The sequence below is a fragment of the Pygocentrus nattereri genome, chromosome 13 (assembly GCF_015220715.1).
Source record: "Pygocentrus nattereri isolate fPygNat1 chromosome 13, fPygNat1.pri, whole genome shotgun sequence".
Classification (NCBI taxonomy): Eukaryota; Metazoa; Chordata; class Actinopteri; order Characiformes; family Serrasalmidae; genus Pygocentrus; species Pygocentrus nattereri.
In genome coordinates, this window is record NC_051223.1 from 15,073,663 (window position 1) to 15,093,307 (window position 19,645).

Consider the following 19,645-nt stretch of genomic DNA (forward strand, 5'->3'; position numbering starts at 1 on the left):
TATTTTTGTGAACTTTTTTGTCAGTTATTTAGTGTTTTTTTTTTCATATTTTAACTGACTGCGGTAACATTACGTTGTACTGTACCAGCGCAGTTAACTTACTATTCCATAAAAAATGAGCTGCAAATCCTGTCAATAACTGGTAAATTTGAATAAAGTCAGAATTGCAACTTGACCTTTTTTTATCTGCCGGTCTGATACTTTATTATGAAAGGTTTCATCATTCACTGAGGTGCTTGCACATCAGAAGACTTAAGGGATTATGAGCAAAATAAATATTAAACGTAGTGCAGCATGTTGATTTTTGCTTTTAGTAAATTTCCAGGGTATATTTTACATTGAATATTTTAGAAAAGCAAAAATGTACTTCATAAAGCTATGCAAATATCCAAGCTTTAAACGTAAAAGTCAGATGTTATGAGCGCTTTCGTGTTTTGTTGTGAGTGCCGTAATTGGGAGACACTCCCTTACTCTCAAACCATGGCGACGTACTATCGGGTTTAGATGTAGTTTGTAGCTCGCATTTAAGACTATTTTTGGTCCTTTTAAAAACAACCGTTTTAACGTGTTAAACCGTTTTAACTGGAGCCGTACAGCGGCGCTATGAAAGCAATGAAAGGTGAATGTTTTGTAAAGTGAGTCGAGGCTCTCCTGTCATGGCAGAAGAAAGTTCCAGCAGTAACGGTGGCCTCAGTCCTAGTTTGGTTAGCAGTCAGCTCGTCCAGAGAGGGCTCTCCGGCCGGGGAAGAGACGGACACAGCAGAGCGTTTTTCGACCTCTCGGAAAACGACCATGAGGTTCAGTTTGACAGTGAGTCATTCGTCAGATGTCGCGTGCTGAAATCTCATCTAAACTGTCCAGGATTTACAGTAGATGTGGAGCGGTTGTAAAATATGACCTTCTACTCTCCATTTGCCCCCTGAAAGTATTTGGACACTAGCAATTTAAACCTTGGTAAACATTAATGAAGTTAAAGGAATGTTAACAAAATGATATTTGTTTCAGAGAAATGCTTTTAGCACAAGATCAGACTGATGGTCGAAGCCCCTTTAGAAGATCTCCAACCTGCACAAAGAGTTCAGTAAAGCACAGACGTGGAAACGTCAAAGCCTGAGACTGTCGTCCTTCCAGTGGTGTCAGTGAGCTTGATGAGATCATGAGCTTTGATATTTATAAATTCAATGTTTGAGTGAACTGATTAAAATAATTGTTATTTGACATTTTGTTTTCCCCATCCCGATTAACTTTATACATCTTTCAGAATGGCAAAAAAAAAAAAGTCCAAATATTTTTGGAGGAACTGTACAAAACTTTTCTGCAATGAGGTTTTATATATATATATATATATATATATATATATATATATATATATATATATATATATATATATATACTGATGCATAACCTGCCTATAGTTTGGTTCGCATAAAACCCACAGAGCCTTTTATAGAGGATTCAGTCTTTCCCCAAACTCATCATTTAACTTGCTCCACTGCAGTATGGTTTGTTCTTTTGTTTTTGCATTGCACCATCCCTTCACAAATGTGTGGTGTTTGACTGAGTTCACTGTAACATTATCAGTCAGTCAGTCAGTCAGTCAATCAATCAATTTAACTCTGCGCTTCTTAGTTCCAGTTCTGGGGACCCTACACTCCTGCATTTTTGAGTGTTTTCTCTGCACCAGCTGTAGGTCATGAAGGCCTTGATAATTGCCTGATGGGTTGAATAAAGTGGAAAACCACTGGGAAACGTACAAAAAGGTGTAGTGCTTGGGGTCCCTAAGTTTTGATATTGTAGATTTTTAAGAACCTGATGTACAGCTGTGAATTAAGTCCTAATGGTATTGTATAAGATCAGTAATTTAAGTTGTATTGCATCTTTGAATTAGAAGGTGTCAGAACAACAACTAGGTGATGCTATTATGCTCAGGGGGGGTCAATGCTCGCCACTTTGCCAAAAAAAAGCACCAGAGAATAATCCGGCATTAAGATTGAGCGTTATATGATCAGAAGATTCAAGGAATCTGATCAAATATCTTGACATATAGGGCAAGACTATAGACCACAACTGAATACTCAGGCTCAACTGAAATGGACTAATAAACAGTGGAAACATGTATTGTGATCTAAGAGACCTTTCAGATTATTAAAGGAAATAAAGAACATTCAAGGGCTGTCCAGGTTGTTACCAGTGTAAAGTTAAAACATCAGGGTCTGACATGGCACGGCATCATTTTAATGGATCTTTATGCTTATTGCAATATGACAACATCAAGCCACATTTTACACATAAAGACAGAGCTGCATGGTTAGAGAGTGTGAGTGCTAGACTGGCCTTGCTCCAGATCTGCCTTACATTGAAAACTTGGTGCATTATGAAACGCAAAATACAACAGGTCCCATATGACTGCACAGCTTAAAAAATAGTTTTTATTCACATTTCTTATATCGTTCCAGCTTTTTGGAATTGAGGTTTGTATAGTAGTTATTGAACTGTTGTCTCTCCCTTGTAATCGTTTACTGAAACTCCCATGAGGTGGGGGTTTAATATGTTTCACACTGATAAGCATAGCATAGCCTAGCCTTGCCCACCCCTGGCTGTACAAACAAGACTTGGGACGATAAAGTGGATTTAGCAGAAGCTAAACTCCAATTCAGAATGGATCCACAAGAAAGAGACCTTGTTGCTTTGATTGCCAAAATTATTGCTGAGGGTGAGAAATGCGCTTTTTGCCAGATATTTTTTAGCCAGTTTTGTTTGTTTGTTTTCATATGTTTACTATTCCTGGTATGTCTGGAGAAAGTTTGTATACCTCTGTATTCATATTTCATTAGTAAGTTGCACATTTGTCAATAAAATGTGGTGGCCTCATAGCCAGGGGCACTTATTTGTTTCTCCTATCTATCTTTATTGTTTTTACACAGCTTCGGACTCAGACAACAACTGCAGGGTACTGATGGCAGGGAGGCAGTATCCATCCATTCAGGAGTTTGCTTCTGCCATCCCCAACCACTTGCTGCTGGGCTCTCTGCTGGAACACTTGTGCTTTGTTTATGAGAGTGACCCTACACGCTCACGCTTGTTGTTCAAGGGTAAGCTGTTATTGAGCATTCAGGCCACAAAAACAAAAGCACTCTTACCATTTGCTTATTTAATGTGGAGAGAACAACTACAGTAATACCGCAAATGAATAATCTTTTTATAAGAGATGGACCGATCTGTGTTTCTGGGGATGATACCAATCTCTGATTGCCTTTCAGTATGATCAGCCAATAGCCAATACCGATCTATGATGGGGCTAGATGCCACATTTAAAGGCGCAGAAGCAATTTTTAATGGCAACACAAATACACCCCTCCCTTCTTTACTCCTTCAGAAGCAGAAGCTTCCTCCCAAGTTAATTATAATATAACAATAGAGCGAACAAGATCACAGTAAGTAATGTAACAAATGTTAGTTAGGTTATGGATTAGCAAACTGTGCCTACAGTCGCTACTGCAAAGCTAACCTTAGCAAAAGGGGACAACATAATACTGACCTATTGATTCTGTGAAACAACAAAAATAAGTTAATGTTACCATCCTTTGAAGCAGAAACAGAGTGACGTCCTTATCCCTTTTCTTGCCTATCAACTCTTGAAGCTGAAGTCAGCTTCTTTTTGGCCGCTTCTTATTTGAATTGTCCCGTTCTACTTTAAGTGGTGCAGCAATAAACATTGAAATAATCACAGCCTAGGCAACTAACAGAACAAAACAGTCCTTCTGCTTCATGGATGGGTTTTTAAATGCACTAAAAGGGCTGACATAAGATGGCTTCTGTAGTTCTGTGTCATAATATCAGCCCCTCCTAAAGCCGTACGTCATGCAACAAGTGCAGTGTAAGCAAAGCTATGATTAGCGCTCAGATGCTAACGTGCTAATAGAAACAAATGTTTAAAGCTTTGACAACAAGCCACAATAATTTGAGCTCTACATGTTCACACAGCAAGTTTACAGTGGAATAGGAGCCAAATATTTAATATACTTCAAGAAAAAAGTTTTTCATTACTGAAGTAGAGATGATGAGTTTAAAGTTGGCTTCCTATTTATGAGCATCTTGTTCTCCAGTTTCCTGTTCCACATTAAATGGTGCAGCAGTTACATTTTGGTGCCTCAGGTGAAATATGGCTCATATGTTTTACATCAGTGACCAGCTCTCAGGATCAGCAGGAGTTAGAAAAATACTGGCTGATCGCTGATCCATATTTGGGGTCAAAATTAGTCGATACCGATAGTTAGGCGATCAATCCTTCTATCTTTACTTTTTGTAGTGAAATGTGGACAAACTGACAAAAAACAGTACATTCCTTTTCGCTGCAGTTGTATTGGTTTTAGTGGCTATGCAGCATTTTCATGCATTTTATGAACATTTTTGGTCCTTTGGAAATTTGAATGTGAAGGTTTTCTATTAGCCTGTGTTTTGGGTGATGTTCCTTGTGCTTATTTTAGTGATTGGTCAGCGCCTAGCAGCAATGAACCTCCTCTGTCCACTGGCCATTAGTGACGAGTTCAGCACTGTGCGGCTGCAGCACAACCGGGCCTTCACCGAGCTGCTGCATGCAGCCAGCTCATCACTCTTCCCTCAGGTAAGTAACCTGCCATCAGTTTTTTGCCTTTGCTTTACAGAACAGGAGATCCAATTAGTTTTTTTATTCTTCTTTTCACAGGACCATAGGTACTTAAATACAGAAAGTCAGACCCCTGCGTTAAGGTAAGTTTGTATGCTCTGCTTTTGTCAGTTTATCTACAGTTTAACATGCATATTTATACTCAAAAGGTTTGTCAAAATGCTTTGTCAGCATAATCAGGGGCATTTTTTTCTGCTGCTAACAAGGAGAATTCTGAAGAACAGGAAAATGGAACTGAATAGTAATTTTAGGGCTGTAGTATTATTTATGAGTTTGTTGCACTGTAACTGTTTCAAAATATTTAAAATAAATGGTGCATAGTTTGCTATTATATTTTTAAAAGAAATGAACGTGTCCTTGTTCATGTCATTTAGTCAATGGTTAGGCTACTAATCAATTCCTAGTTTACTTTGGAGTATTGTTATTGCCACCTGCTGACCGTTCTTGGTATGGCTGTAGTATCTGTAGTCTCCTATGCTATAGAAGCAATAAGGTATGTGACTTGTTAAAAACAGGTATGGATTCCTGCTAGTCCCAAGAGTGCTGGTAATCTGCACAAGCTTCTGAAATATAGGCTTATATTGGGTTTGTTTATCTCATGTCTGAATATTGTTCATGTATTTCAACAAAATTCAACACAATCTATCATTGAAGGGACTAATTCAAAAGCAAACATTCTTTGACAGTAATGAAGATCAGGGTTATACATAGACATATATCTGCGCCCAGGGGCCAACAAGTTATGTGTTAAGTGTGTCGCATACATAGCACCCCCACCCTGCTCACCTCCCGAGCAGAGACAAAAAGTTCAGGCTCAGGAATTTTTCCCACTATCACCCCTGCACTACCCAACTGGTTTCTGCAGATATTTTTGGGTCACTGAAATAATATGGATCACACACTGCACATCTTGGGATAACACACTACACAACTTTTAAGTTGTTGTTGAACCAATATGAAGTCACTGAACTTATGTGAACACGCATGCTCTCCTGTTATTAGGAGATGCAAATAAACAAGTGTGGGGCGGCTTGCTTCTGCTGCAGTTCTCTCTACTGTTTGCACTGACACAATAAAGAAGCAACAACTAAACATATTTAAGCGAGGGCCATGGATGTAAAATGTGATTAGTGTGGTAATTTTTTTAACTTTAGAAGTACATAAACTCAATTGTGCTAGTGTCTTAACCTCAGAACAATAAATAAAGCTTCCCTACACACAGGTGACTTCGCCATTTTTCTTTTTTTTTTTTTTTTCTGCTTTTGCGCTCTCAGTTTTCATTGGCTGTTAGAAGAGTCCATTTAGATTGAGTCACTGACCAGTACACACTACTAGATTACAGGTAGGTCCAAAGTTTGATACTGTGGTCTGAAACATGACTGAAAAACAAAAAAATTGGTGTCTTTGTGCCCTCGCACACTTTGATTCCCACTCCCAACTATTGACTCCTGCTGACCTAAAATCTGCAGATTACAGCCAACCAGCACAGACTCAGCCAGACTGAGATTTGAAGCTAAAAAATAATGCTATGTAACCCTGGCTTTAACTGATACAATACAAATAATGAGAATTTTAAAATAGGTATTTATTTCTTTTGTTGAGAAAGGATATCAAAACAAGATAGTTTGGTTAAATGTGGTTAGTAAATATTTATATGTATTATTGTTATGCCCAAGAAACCATTAAAATTGGCACAGGACCATCAATAAACCTTATCTTCAACTCATCAAGAATGTGAAGATTTTTGAATATGTAAACTGTAAAGAGCTCCATTCCCAAATCCATCCCCTTCCATTCACCGCCAGAGATGGTGAATGGGCAGTGCAGCCCGCTATGTATAACAAAACAAATAAACTCCTCCTCTTACTCCTGTAACATTAATAATCTGAAAATAAACATCATTATTCATTATCCTGTGTTATCCCAGAGTTGAACAACTATTGGTATGTTGAACATTGCTAAGGAAAGCAGTCGATTATGCTAGTGCTAACTTGACAGGCTCATAACTTGGCGCAAAAGACCACAGGATGTTAGATTCAGTCTTTCTATCAGTCTAACACCAGTCAGTCATTCAAATACGAGTCTTCATTCTCTAAACTTGCAGATCAAACTTGTGTTGTGGTGAATGAAACTGTTTAGTTTGCTCGCTAAGCTAATGCTAGCCTCTGATGCTACCAAAGACAGTATATTGCAACAAAATTAGCATAGCTAATGGCCTAACACTCAAAAAAAATTGAAGTCTTTATCCTCCAAAGTTGTCAATGAAGCCTTTGTAAGCCAGACATTAAGCTGTGGCCTGAAACTATTTTTGGCCTGTTTGCTAAGCTAACAACCTCTGGTGCTAACAAGGACAGTGTTTAGAAGTTTAGAAAGCATAAGAATACTAAATTACTGCTACATAGTACTAGGATAGATTTACACCCCATATTTGACAGTTTACAGATACATGTGGAATATTATTTTGACACAGTTGTAATTTAAAATACCAGCGAAAATTATTCATTTTAACTAACTGAGTGCTACGTCTCTTAACAACGATAGTTAACTTTAACTTAACTACGACAGTGCTTGCTCTCTGTAAGTACAAGTTCCCAGTCACCATGTAGTAATTCTCTCATTAGCACATTTTGGTATATTAGAATGTGATGGGTTCAAGCTCATTAATGATGTACAAAACTTGGTATGCAGTGCCCCACGACCACCTTTTTCAGATGTGCTAAGAAAGCATGTGTTTTCAATGGAAAAATTGAGCTATAGTAACACATCTGCCACAAATACCTATATCTATATAATCATATGCATCCAAAAGGTGTTAACCATTTAATAACCATGTTTATGAGCATAGGGAATCTTTAACAAGTAAGTCACAATATCTGTAAAGCAGTACAATTTGTGACGTAACTTTTATTGGGTAGTTGTTTAACTGAGACATTGTACAGCAATTACTTGTTTTCCTGTATTTTATTCTCATTGTGCTCCAAAGTACTTCATTTTAATCTTAAATTTACTACAAGATTCTCCTAGGGCTTTGAGCCTCTGGCCCACATTATAGGGTGTTAGTTTCTCAACTTGTGACCTTTTCACTTCTCATGAGTTTGCATGTCTCAATATGCAAGTTGTGTCTCAAGCTGTGGAATTATTAGGCCATTTGTTGTATATTTTATTGTATTTTCTCAGCCTGAATGTAAAACACACCACATAATATATGGAATGATGTATTAAGTGAGGTGATTGATGCCAAGTAAAGTGTAAATTTTTTTAATAAAAATGTATTATATTATGAGAGAAATTAATTTAAAGGCCTTTATTTGGCCCCTGATCAGCAACTGTGGCATCTGTTCATGTGTTGAATTGGTCATGTGCTTTTCCATTCTTTTCCAGAACGAAAGATGGCCTTTTCCAAGCACAGACATCTCGCTACCTCAGTGAATTTGAAGAAATGTCAACATTGGGCAAAGGATCATATGGCAAAGTCTTTAAGGTTTTTTTTTCTTCTCATTTTTCCAATTGAAATCTTCAATTGAAGTTATAACAAGAAGGTATTATCAGATAGTAGTTAAGTAGGTTGCTTAATGGAACTTCAAAAACCATTTACCTCTTGTTTTGTAGGTAAAAAACAAGTTGGATGGGCAGGATTATGCTGTAAAAAAAATTCTTATCAAGAATGTGACAAGGGATGACTGTATGAAGGTGAAGTGTGGTTTCAACCAAGCATAAAAAGTTGTTCATATTATACAGAGGTAATTATATTAAAATTCAACAAATCATTGTATCAATGTTCTATTGTAGGTTCTTAGGGAGGTCAAAGTTCTGTCCAGTCTTCAACATCCAAACATAGTTGGCTATCACACTGCTTGGATGGAGCATGTGCAACCTGCTATGAATAGTAAGTAGCTCATATCGACTGTAAAAGTCTCTTTATCTTAGTATAACAAGCCATGACCATTAATCTCCAAATAGGCAATTTTGTGGACTAGATTGCTTTTTTTAAATTTTACATTAAGGTTGCAAGCCAAAAGGATGAAGGCCAGGTAAAATGGCCAAAATGATAGCAAAAAAGATATGTGGACACTTCAGGGAATACACTACAAGGAGTAGATTAGCAGAATGAAGTTGCTGACCAAAATGACTGTGATTTCATGACGTTATTGGAACACTATGAATAGGTAGGGAAAATAAAACAAGCATGTTTTATATAATCATTTGTATCCTTTTATTCTAGATCCTAAACCTATGCTTCAAAACTCTATTCCAGCTTTAGAAACCCCATCACAAACAAAAGGGTAAGAGCTGACTTTGTTTACTCAAAAGTAGATACTGAGCACTCAAACAGTAATGTAATGAAAATGAATCTCTCTTTCAGACATCTTGAGGAAAGCAACAATGGATCTTCCATTGTTTTTGAAAGCACTGAATGTTCAAAGGACCGAAAAAAACAACACACACAGAGCCCAGAGAGTACCTCTGTACAGTCTACAAAGTCAAAAGAGGAGAGGAGTCAAGGTGTGTGCCCGAAAAACATGCGCAACCCACGGAACTTTGTTCCGTGCGTGTTCCTGGGCAAGCCCCGTTCTGCTATGGATACCTCCCCTGCTCTCAGCTGGGACGATTCAGCCCTGTCAGAATACGAGATCAGTCAAAACAAAGTGGAGTTAAACAACAACTCCTACATCGACGTGGACAGTCAGCAGGCTGAAAAACATCCAGACAAGGCATGTTGTCTGTCATATTCCAGACAAAGCAGGTACATTGAAAAACAAAATTTACCTTTCATTCTTTGACATTGTTGGCCATTCGACAGGTCCAGTTTCACTTGATGCTCTACATTCAAATGCAGCTGTGTGAGCGTTCTCTGAAAGACTGGATTCAGGAAAGGAATTGCAGACCTAAGGCAGAACTCACAGTGTCAAGAGGTAAATTCAGTAATGTATTATTAATAAACATAGACTACCTGAATATTAGCCATCATGGCCATTTTAATTAACACATTACTTGAACTACAGAGACTGACATAACAGTGCCATCATCATGTCATGGCTGATGTCATCTGCTGTAATGACTTGGCATGACCGATTAGGTTCTGTAAAAATGGTAATAGTAATATGAGTTTGTTATATCGATGAACAAAATCTGTCATGACAGTCCATGAGAGCAGATGGCATGTTTATGTCAAGCTTATGTCAATTTTATGTAGCTCAAGTAAAGTGTTACCACAATTTCTTTACCTTTTACAAAGATATAAACAATATTTGACCATGCCATCTCTGACAGAGGTCATCATTGCTTATTGCCCAATGCCCCAGCCAAAACATTAAATTTTTTTTGGCCACAAAAAAGCATTTATTTATTTAGCATTTGAAATTTCACACATTTATAACCCATCTCCATTATTAACAAAAGAATGACTTTTCAGTCTCCTACGCAAGACCCAGATCTTGTTATATCATACACAGAACTAAGTATATTAAATCACATTTTGATGTTATCACTGCATTAGCAAATATGACAGCAGCTGACAGCAAAACAACCTTTTCTTTGTAGCGTGTCACGATAGCTTATTAAAATATGGCCCTACTGCCGTTGCCAGTGCTGACAATACACACAAGTACTTAGTGATGATTACTACTAAAAACCTGAAATTGAGTGGAAACAAGAATTGTTATGCTTTGAGTGTGATTTTGAGATGAACATCCATGTTCTGTTGTCAGCTTCAGAACAACACAATAAAAAACAACACAACAATTTTTAAATGTGCATACGCAAAAGCATGGCCCTGATTTGACTAGTATAATGAAAAAAAAAGTGGATATGTGGGACTCATCTCAGAAAGAAAGAAAACATCTGATTATTTTTTGCCACTAAAGCATGCTTTTTAATTTTAAATACAATATGCAAACCTAATTCCAGAAGGTTTGGAAAGTATGTGAAATGCTAATAAAAATGAAAAGCAGTGATTAGTAAATTCTGTTTGACTTGTATTGAATTGACAGCAGTCCAAAAACATAATGTTATGTTTTAGCTTAAGAACGATGGGGTTTTGCACATACATGCTCATTCCAAATGTGTTGTCTACAGCATGTCCCAAAAAAGTTGGGACAGAAGCATGTTTACAGCTGTTGAAAGGTCAACTCCTCAAACTGCAAAGCACGTTTTCACTGTGTATCAAACCATTTCAGATGAGCTTGAACCCAGATAGGTTTTTAGCATTTCTGGATGTTGTTGATATACAACTTCTGTGCATGTTTTACAGTTTTAACCTGCATTTGTGGATGCAGCGGTGAACAATGTTTATTGACAACAATTTCCTAAAGTATTCCAATGTGATGATATCCATCAGAGAAGCATGCCAGATTTTAATGCACTGCCGTCTGACGGGTTGAGGGTCACAGGGTCACAGTGGTGGTTTTCTGCCTTGTTTTTTACTCAAAGATTTTTTTTGGATTCCCTAAAACTTTTGATGATATTGTGCACTATAAAGAATGAAATGCCTAAATTCCTTGCATTTTCTCAGCAAGGAATGTTATTCTTAAACTGTTGGATTTTTTTTTTTTACTGGTACGGTGTGTTCTCAGTCCTAAATTGCCTCTGTTACAACTTTTTTTGGAATGTGTTGCAGGCAACATTTACAGAATGAGTGTATTTTTACAATAAAACAATGAAGTGGTTAAGATAAAGCATTAAATATTCTTGTATTGTTTTTGTACAAACACAGGTCAAAGTGGATGTATAAATCACTGTTTTCTGTTTTTAATTAGCATTTTACCTACAGTCCTAAATTTTGTGGAGTGGGGTTTGTATCTATGATGCATGTGTTTCCATAATTGTAGTGACAGTGATAATTGTCGTTTTGTTAATATGGGAAATGATACATTGGATGGGTGCAACCTTTCATGTCCCTTTACCTCTGCCAACACTTTAACAATCATTACATATTGATTCTTTTACAGGTCCTTACCAGTCACTGAACTGTGAACAAGCATTACATATTTTAAAGAGCATACTTGAAGGAGTGGAGTATATTCACTCCCGTGGAATCATGCACAGAGACCTTAAGGTAAGCACATGTTTATTTTGAGTTTCACATTGTTTTAAGGTACATTATTTGAGGTAGAAGTAATGCATAATGGTGCTCTGTGGTAAAATCCATTTTAGTACCTTGTCCTCACAGGGTGCTGGCCTGTAACTTCCGGCAGAAGGCTGCTATAGAAAGATATTTGTGATTTTTCATTTTTCAAACTACATCAGACAGTAGTGTGAAATTTTCTGTTCTAGAGAAATATATGTATTGTAGGCTGTAGGTTCACTGGTCATTTGGGATAGTAAATAAAAGTTTTATTTGCATTGAAGGCATTGCAACTCCTGGTTTCTAACACCACCACTGTAAAGTTGGTTAGTTTCTCTCGAATGGGGCATTTCACATCAAACCACTTTGAAGTACTTTGTTCACATCTGAACAACTCAATTATATAATTACTTGTGAAATTCCTTTTTAACTCCAGTACGTCATAATTGAGGGGGCAGTCGTGGGCTGGAGGTTAGGGAACTGGCCCTGTGACCGGAAGGTTGCCGGTTCGATCCCCAGTGCTGACAGTCCATGACTGAGGTGTCCTTGAGCAAGACACCTGACCCCCAGTTACTTTCCAGGCGCTGTGGATAGGGCTGCCCACCGCTCCGAGCAAGTGTGCTCACTGCCCCCTAGTGTGTGTGTATTCACTAGTGTGTATGTGGTGTTTCACTTCACGGATGGGCTAAATGCGGAGGTGGAATTTCCCCATTTGTGGGATTAAAAAAGTATCACTTAACTGAAGTGTAAGCAACACAGTTATAAATCCTAAACCGGGGTGCCCAAATCTGGTCCTGGATATCTACCTCCAACCCTAATCTAACACACCTGATCCAGCTAATCAAGGCCTTCAAGGGCATCTGACAATCTGAGCCAGGTGTTTTGTATCTGCACTCTCCAGGGTGGTAGATCTCTAGGACCAGAATTGACCACCCCTGCCCTAAACCAAGTGGCGCCACCTCCCTGCGCTTATCTGACACTGCCACTCTCCTGTCATTCATGCAGCTGATTGAAACACAAACAAATCCCTCTGGATATTTGTAGCATACATTAGCTCACTACTCCATTATAGAGAATTCTCAGTTCCACATCTTTTGAATATTTGAGCCATATTACAAAATTGTCTCTCACTTATTTTAGCCTGAAGGTAAGAGCCAAACTTAATATAGAAACAGAAGATTGTAAATAAACTTGTGATGTTCAGTTCACTTAATTTTGAGATATATCCTTGTAGTCTACACATTCTTTGTGTCCTTTTACTATTAGGAGCTATAATGACAAGTTTGCCAAACAAAGTTGCTACATGTAAAGTAAATCTTGTTTTTTGTACAGCCACGTAACATTTTTCTTCAAGGCCATGAATGCCATGTGAAGATAGGAGACTTTGGATTGGCGTGTAGGGATATTGTAGTAAATGAAAATGAACAGCTCCCTTTGCATTCTCAGATAAAAACAAATGCAGGTAAGAAGTAAATTTCAGTACTTGTGCTTTTCATTTATTATGTATTATTATGTTCATGAAATCCCTTAATGTTTTGTCTATTTAATTTCCAATTAAGGTGGACATTAAGTACATTAAGGACATCAAGATATATTTTTCAGTGTCAGAAAAAAAAAATATTCAGTAGCTTCAAAGGAAAATTACAAAAATCCTTAAACACAAGTATATCAAATCTAGCAGTACTGAATTGGACTACCCTTTACTTTTGTGCACTTTCTTCCATCCTTCCAGTCTTAAAAACAAATGAGTCACAGCAGTGTCCTCCTCAAAAACTGTTCCCAAAGAAGTCACTGACATTGTTCCCCTTCAGAGAGACTACAAGCAACTATTGGAACACACCTTAACTGCCCTACAAATTTCCTTCTCATGTGAACGTAAAATTACTAAATGTGATATTTCTGAGGAAATTAGAAGATAATCCACTTGCGTAATGAAGAGGAAAGTCAAGGGAAAATATGTGAATAAGAAGGAACACTAGAACACCGAAACTGGACATCTGAGATGTAGAGTAAGATTTTATGAGTTGCTGATTCCTCATTTGTAATTGGGATTGCTTTGGTCATGAGGGGGGAAAACAGCAAAAAGTAGACAAACTAAACACTGCAAATTTTGACATCTGTTTGTTGAGTTGTTGATGCTACTGTGTAATGTTGTATGTTAAATATGTTTTCTGTTTATTTTCCTGACACTGAAAAATAAATACCTGGTATTCAGTGGCCATTTTCAGTGAATGAAATGAATGAAAGAATGGTCTCTGACTTTTGCACAGTACTGTGCATCAAGAGATTTGGGTTCACATTGGAGCCTTGGTCTGTACTGGCTGACAGCCTTATGTTACTCATATCTCAATGATTTTCAGGGTCTGCTCACACCACTGGAGTGGGGACATTTGTTTATGCTTCGCCAGAGCAACTAGAGGGCTCTCACTATGATTCAAAGGTAACTTAAATCCACCTGCCTTGGTATTGTAATCTGCCTTAGTTTTCGAGTTGATCGATTAGAATTATTGTTGTTGTGAATTTGCTTTTTTGGTAAAAATGAATTAATTTACTTTCTAGTTATTAGTGCTGATTTATGGATTAAAACAAAGCTCATAAAAAATTACTCTCATAGCATGTAGCCTAAAATGGTAATCCAAGTTGTCCTGTCTGACCTAGAAGCATTTCAGTTCAGGTTCCTGAGGCTGTTTGAAAGTGTCAGTGATGAGCTGTGCAAGGCAGCATCTTCATAACCAAACTTTAAAAACTAGAAACAGCTTTTGGTCACTTTTTGTCAGGAAGTGGTCAGGGTTGGATCATTTTGTATATATCTGCCATACGTTAAACTCATCTGTGTCTGTCTTATTGCCCTTCGCAATCTGAATAAAATTCACGGGTGTCATGTGTTCTCAGAACAAAATGCAGTTTAGAGCATACTAGCTAGAGCAATAGGATAAGCATTTGGACTTCATCAAGCAAATAAACAGTATTGTCTCCGAGAACAGCCCTCATACAGACAGTTGGGAACTGTCTGGGCAGCTCTACCTCTGACTACTGCCAAGATATCACCTGAGCTAGTTTAAGCAGAGCCTGTCCACTTCCTGTTTCTACTGTTAGGGCACACTCCTCTATGAATGGGGGCTAAACTGTTTCTAACCACTCCAAGACTTTCCTTTAATTTTGGAAAGTAGAAGGATGTATTCAATTAAATAGTCACAAAAAATTACCATTTCGCTCAGATACCTCCAATGACAAACCTGGAAAACATTATTGAGTGTCACTTCTCTTCATCACAAATTCTGTAGTATAACTTTGGCTTTGACAGTAAAGGGTGTGAAAAAGGCTATCTGAAAATCAGTTTTTACAGGACAATGAGCCAGATTTTGAATAGCCGTTTTGAATGGCCATTTTGTTTTCATAAATGAAATGACTGACTAAATGATTGATATTGAATTTTATTACATATTAGTTGCAGCCTTAATTTAACGATAAAATATCACTAATTATTTTTAGAGATCACCCAGTCCTACGATCTAATTAACAAGTCTTTTTTAAGGTGTACTTGGTATATTAGAGCATGCACAACATGCAAGACAGAGATACTCCAGGACCAGCGTTGAAAACTACTGTATTAGATCATTATTGAAAATGTACTTGACACCATATGCTGCTGCAACAGTCAACTTTTAACAAATATACTTGTCACTTAAGGGACCGATGTAAAAATGTGTTGTGGTGCAGCTGCCTAAAGGTGGTGGTTCAGTTCCATTCTTTTTTTGAAAATGTGTTTATTTTTGGCCAAAACATAAAGCTTTCACCAGTCTTTTTTGGCATAGTCAGTGTATTTTGTGAAAGCAGTTATGTTTTGTACCCAAAATAATCAAATTGTGCTTTGATGCTGCATTATTTAAAAAAAAAAAGAGAGAAATCTGAGATTTACATCCCTTTCTCTGTGTTGCAGTCAGATATGTATAGCATTGGGGTGGTTGCTGTTGAGTTGTTCCAGCCTTTTGGGACCGAGATGGAACGTGTTCATGTGCTTGAGGAGCTGAGACAGGGAAAAGTTCCAGACACACTAACTGCAAACTGGCCAGTATTGACCAAACAAATCAAACTACTGACCAGCTCCAATCCATTAATGCGACCAAGTGCATCTCAACTACTGCAAAGTGACCTTTTCAGCACCAGAGACATGGTATGTGTGATTCTGCTAATATTTCCACATTTACATTGAATAGGGATGCACCGATATGGGAATTGTGGGCCACTGCAGATATCTGATATTTTACATTTATGTATCTGCAGATGTCCATGTCCAATATTTAACATGTACATATTTTGGGCATGCAAAACTGAAAGGCCACCGCGGGTTGTGCAGTGTCCAAAAATTTGAAACTGTTGTTTTTAATTGAACACTGACCCACTGCATCAATGCCGCTCCATGACTCTGAGCACTGTTCGTTTCTCAGCATGTCTGGTGTGCTGTAGCCTTGAATGTCACAATAACATCAACGAGCTTGCAAATATCATTACCATGCTGTGTAACTCCGGTTGGGTGACATTGGGTTAGTAGCTGAGTAGCTGCAGGTTTTCATTATGTATGTGTGGCTGTGGGAGACATTTTAGCTCTGCTGCAAGTAGCGCAGCCAGTGTCATCTAAACATTAACAGTGCTCTTCCAGCATACAATAAATGCATCATCAAGTATCTGTAATATCAGCAAAATCTAAGCATTGGCCCGTTGCCAATGATTTTTCTTCAAAAAAGCAATTATCATCTGATACTGATATGATTCTAATATCGTGCATCCACAACTAATATTAGTTTAATATAAATGATAATAAATGGCATTGTATTTGTGATTTACAAATTACAGTTTTATAAGTGGCCCCATCTTTAAACGGTTGTGGTGATTTATTGTAAAACATAGAACCTTTTAAATACTGTGCACAGAGCAAAATTACTCAGTTCATTGTGTCGCAGCACTGGGGATCATATTTAAGTCTCAGGGTATACAGTGCTGTGTCTGAGCCATAGTAACTTGTCAATACAGTTATACAAACCAATTTCCAAAAATGTTGGGACAATAGGTAAAAGTAAGTAAGTAAAAACAGATTTGTAAATCTGTTGTAGTGATTTATAAATCAGCTTTGACCTGCATTTAATTAAAAAGAGTACAAAGACAGCATATTTAATGTTGAATTTTATCAACTTCCTTGTTTTTTGCAAATTTTGCAAATGTACGCTTATTCAGAAATTGATGTCTGTAGCACATTCAAAAATTTGGTACAGGAGCCATTTCAGACTAGGAACATACTGAAATGTTCAAAAATATCTTGAACAGGTGAGGTTATTTTTAGATATCACCCAGGCCTATGATCTAATTAAGAAGTGTTTCCTGAGGTGAACTGGATACATTAGATCATCCACAACATGCATGGCAGAGGTACAAGGACGAAAATCACAATGAATGCTCATGATCTTTAACCACTCAGACAGCACTGCATTAAAGACCAGCATGTTTCTGTGATGGATATCAGCGCATGGGTTCAGGAGTACTTTGTCAATTGTCCATGTTATTATTAGTAAACACTGTCACTGCATCCACAAATGGAAGTTACCATGTACTATGCTCAGCAGATGCCATAACAACATCCAGAAATGCTGCTGACATCTCATGGCTTTAGCTCATCTGAAATGGACTGATGCACAGTGGAAACATGTCTTGTGGTCTGATGAGTTAACCTATCAGACTGTTAATGGAAATAATGGCTGTTGTGTTCCCCGGGCCAGAGAAGAAAAGGACCATACAGATTGTTACCATCTTTTGTCAGGGACGTCCATGCTCAGTTCAACATAACACCAAAAACACTGTTAGCATGCGTTATAACAGCATGGCTGCATAAACAGAGAATGTGGTTACTTGACTGGCCTGCCTGTCTTCCATTGAAAACATGTGACGCATATTATGCTCAAAATACATCACCGGCCAAATACGGTTGCGCAGCTGAAGACTTGTGTAGCTGAAGGGAAAACATAAAATATTGTGTTTCTATGCTGTTTTCGTTGAATACAGGTCAAACAGAATTTACTCATCACTGTTTCTTTTTTATAATGGCTTTTCTCATGCTGTCCCTTTTTTTTTTTTGGAATTGAGTTTGTAATTAAATGTTATAATTAGATGCTTCTGGTCATGTCATAAGATGCTACAGAGACCTCCTGACCACAAACAGATTTAAAATTAAAAAAGGAAAAATTCTCTAAATGTGTAATCTAATTTCTAGGTAATCCACAGTTTGCGGCAGCGGATTGATGAGCAGGAAGAGGAAATTGTTCAGCTCAGGAGACAGATAAGCCAGCTACAGAGCTCGCAAAATGTGGCACACGATCCAGAGAAGACTTAAGTGTAATCACTTCTCATCCTCTACAGTACATAATATATGTATAGGGTTTTTCCTTTTTTTTTGGTTTTGTTTTTTTTTTTTTTGTGTGCAAATGGCTGTATGTATGAGTGCAGCTTTGTTTGTGTGTACAGTATTATGTGCCATATTTGACTTAACTGTAAAATGTAAAAGGAAAAAATAAAATTATAGATGTGTTGTGTACAACTGTTTTAAAAATTTGTATATAGTGAGCTTTTCTGTTAAGACACTCATGTTCCCTGGTTCTCCAGCTGCTGATATTCATGATGCGTGTAGTTCATAAAATGTTGGCCAAAGGAACTGAACAGTCCAAAAGCACTGTGCTACTCTGGTTCCGAAAGTCAGTCCGGCACATTTTTGGTTGTCTGATTACACATCTGACCCAACACGTTATTAATAATTACTGAGTTCAAGAAGAGGGAAAGCACAAAATGTGCATTCCACTGTATACTATGTATGTATGTAGATACGGCTTCTTCAGGGTTTGTTCACTGGGATTATTTTGTAAGGACTCTTATTGTAGAGGGCGAGGCTGGGAGCTGTCCCTGTGTATGCATGAGCAACAGGGCAGAGGAAGAAAACTGCTTATATAGGGCACAGGGTCCATGTACCTTTCATGAATTGGTTTTCTGTTACTTATCCTGCAGTAGAAAAAGAAAATGATTCATTTCCCTATTTTGAATTTTATCAAAACACCAGGAAATGCAGATTGTATTTGTTTTCTTCTATTTATCCCAATGCATCACACAAAACACAAATGCAGGGAATAGTAGAATCGGACATATTTTGATTTTAGTTCACGATAAACTGACGGGAAGTTAATAAAAGATATACAGGTCACAAAAACGTCGCCGTTCTGCTGTGGTTTTGCGCTAAACTGGTTCTAGAACTGAAGCTGCATGTACGGTTCCTTCTCAAGCCATAATGTGTACAACACTTCCTTAAATTAACCCTAGAACACCCTCTCAGGACACCCATGTCCCCATGTGCATAGAAATCCCCACCCTTGATCATAGTTTTAATTAAATTATGAAATGGGTCAAGTATTCTCATCCTCAATCTACCAGCAGAATAATTTGCAGCCTATAATTAGCCACATGCAGGAATTAAAAATAAACATCAGTTTATATTCATGATACTTTTTTATTTTGCTGTTTTTAATTGAATTTCATTGTAGTAAATGGCTTGCTTTCCTTAATTAAGTAACATTTATATGATTCAAAATAGGGAAATGGGTCACTCCTTTTTCTATTGCAGGATTTGAAACGTAAAGCCAATTAACGAAAGGTAAATCGACCACGTAGCTGTGGCCATCGACAGCAGCTGAAAAAGTACCACGACTTGTGCGAAAACCGTCTTTAACTAGCGTTAAATGCTACGCTGGATGACAAAGTGTTATGTTGTATGCAGCACTGAACCGATTTCATATTGCTTGTTTTTACGGTGAGAGGGTTACGGTCATAATCGTGTAGCGTCACAATAAACGATACTCGTCACTATAACCCCAGCGTTCCAG

At 37.6% G+C, this 19,645-nt stretch overlaps 1 protein-coding gene across 5 annotated transcripts; it reads left to right on the forward strand.

The window, feature by feature from the left end:
- The first annotated feature begins 454 nt into the window (after positions 1 to 454).
- Positions 455 to 18,327, forward strand: eif2ak1 (eukaryotic translation initiation factor 2-alpha kinase 1). Of its 5 annotated transcripts, none has more exons than XM_037543925.1 (16): positions 455 to 810; positions 1,006 to 1,139; positions 2,925 to 3,092; positions 4,488 to 4,624; positions 4,706 to 4,749; positions 8,048 to 8,147; positions 8,276 to 8,356; positions 8,456 to 8,552; positions 8,889 to 8,949; positions 9,030 to 9,378; positions 9,468 to 9,579; positions 11,614 to 11,720; positions 13,062 to 13,191; positions 14,090 to 14,169; positions 15,670 to 15,903; positions 17,992 to 18,327. In XM_037543925.1, exons 3-16 carry the CDS (start codon positions 2,957 to 2,959, stop codon positions 18,109 to 18,111), a joined length of 1,788 nt encoding a protein of 595 aa, XP_037399822.1. In that variant the 5' UTR covers positions 455 to 810; positions 1,006 to 1,139; positions 2,925 to 2,956; the 3' UTR covers positions 18,112 to 18,327. The 5 variants fall into 5 exon arrangements, with proteins under 5 accessions (XP_037399822.1, XP_037399821.1, XP_017561053.1 ...); XM_037543924.1 differs by having other exon boundaries at positions 1,006 to 1,135; XM_017705564.2 differs by having other exon boundaries at positions 1,006 to 1,076.
- The last annotated feature ends 1,318 nt before the right edge of the window (positions 18,328 to 19,645 follow it).

Coding starts and splice junctions, on each gene's coding strand:
- eif2ak1 (XM_017705563.2), top strand. CDS start 624: ATGTTTTGTAAAGTGAGTCGAGGCTCTCCTGTCATGGCAGAAGAAAGT. Junction 811..2,924: donor CCATGAGGTTCAGTTTGACA/GTGAGTCATTCG, acceptor GTTTTTACACAG/CTTCGGACTCAGACAACAAC. Junction 14,170..15,669: donor GCTCTCACTATGATTCAAAG/GTAACTTAAATC, acceptor TCTGTGTTGCAG/TCAGATATGTATAGCATTGG.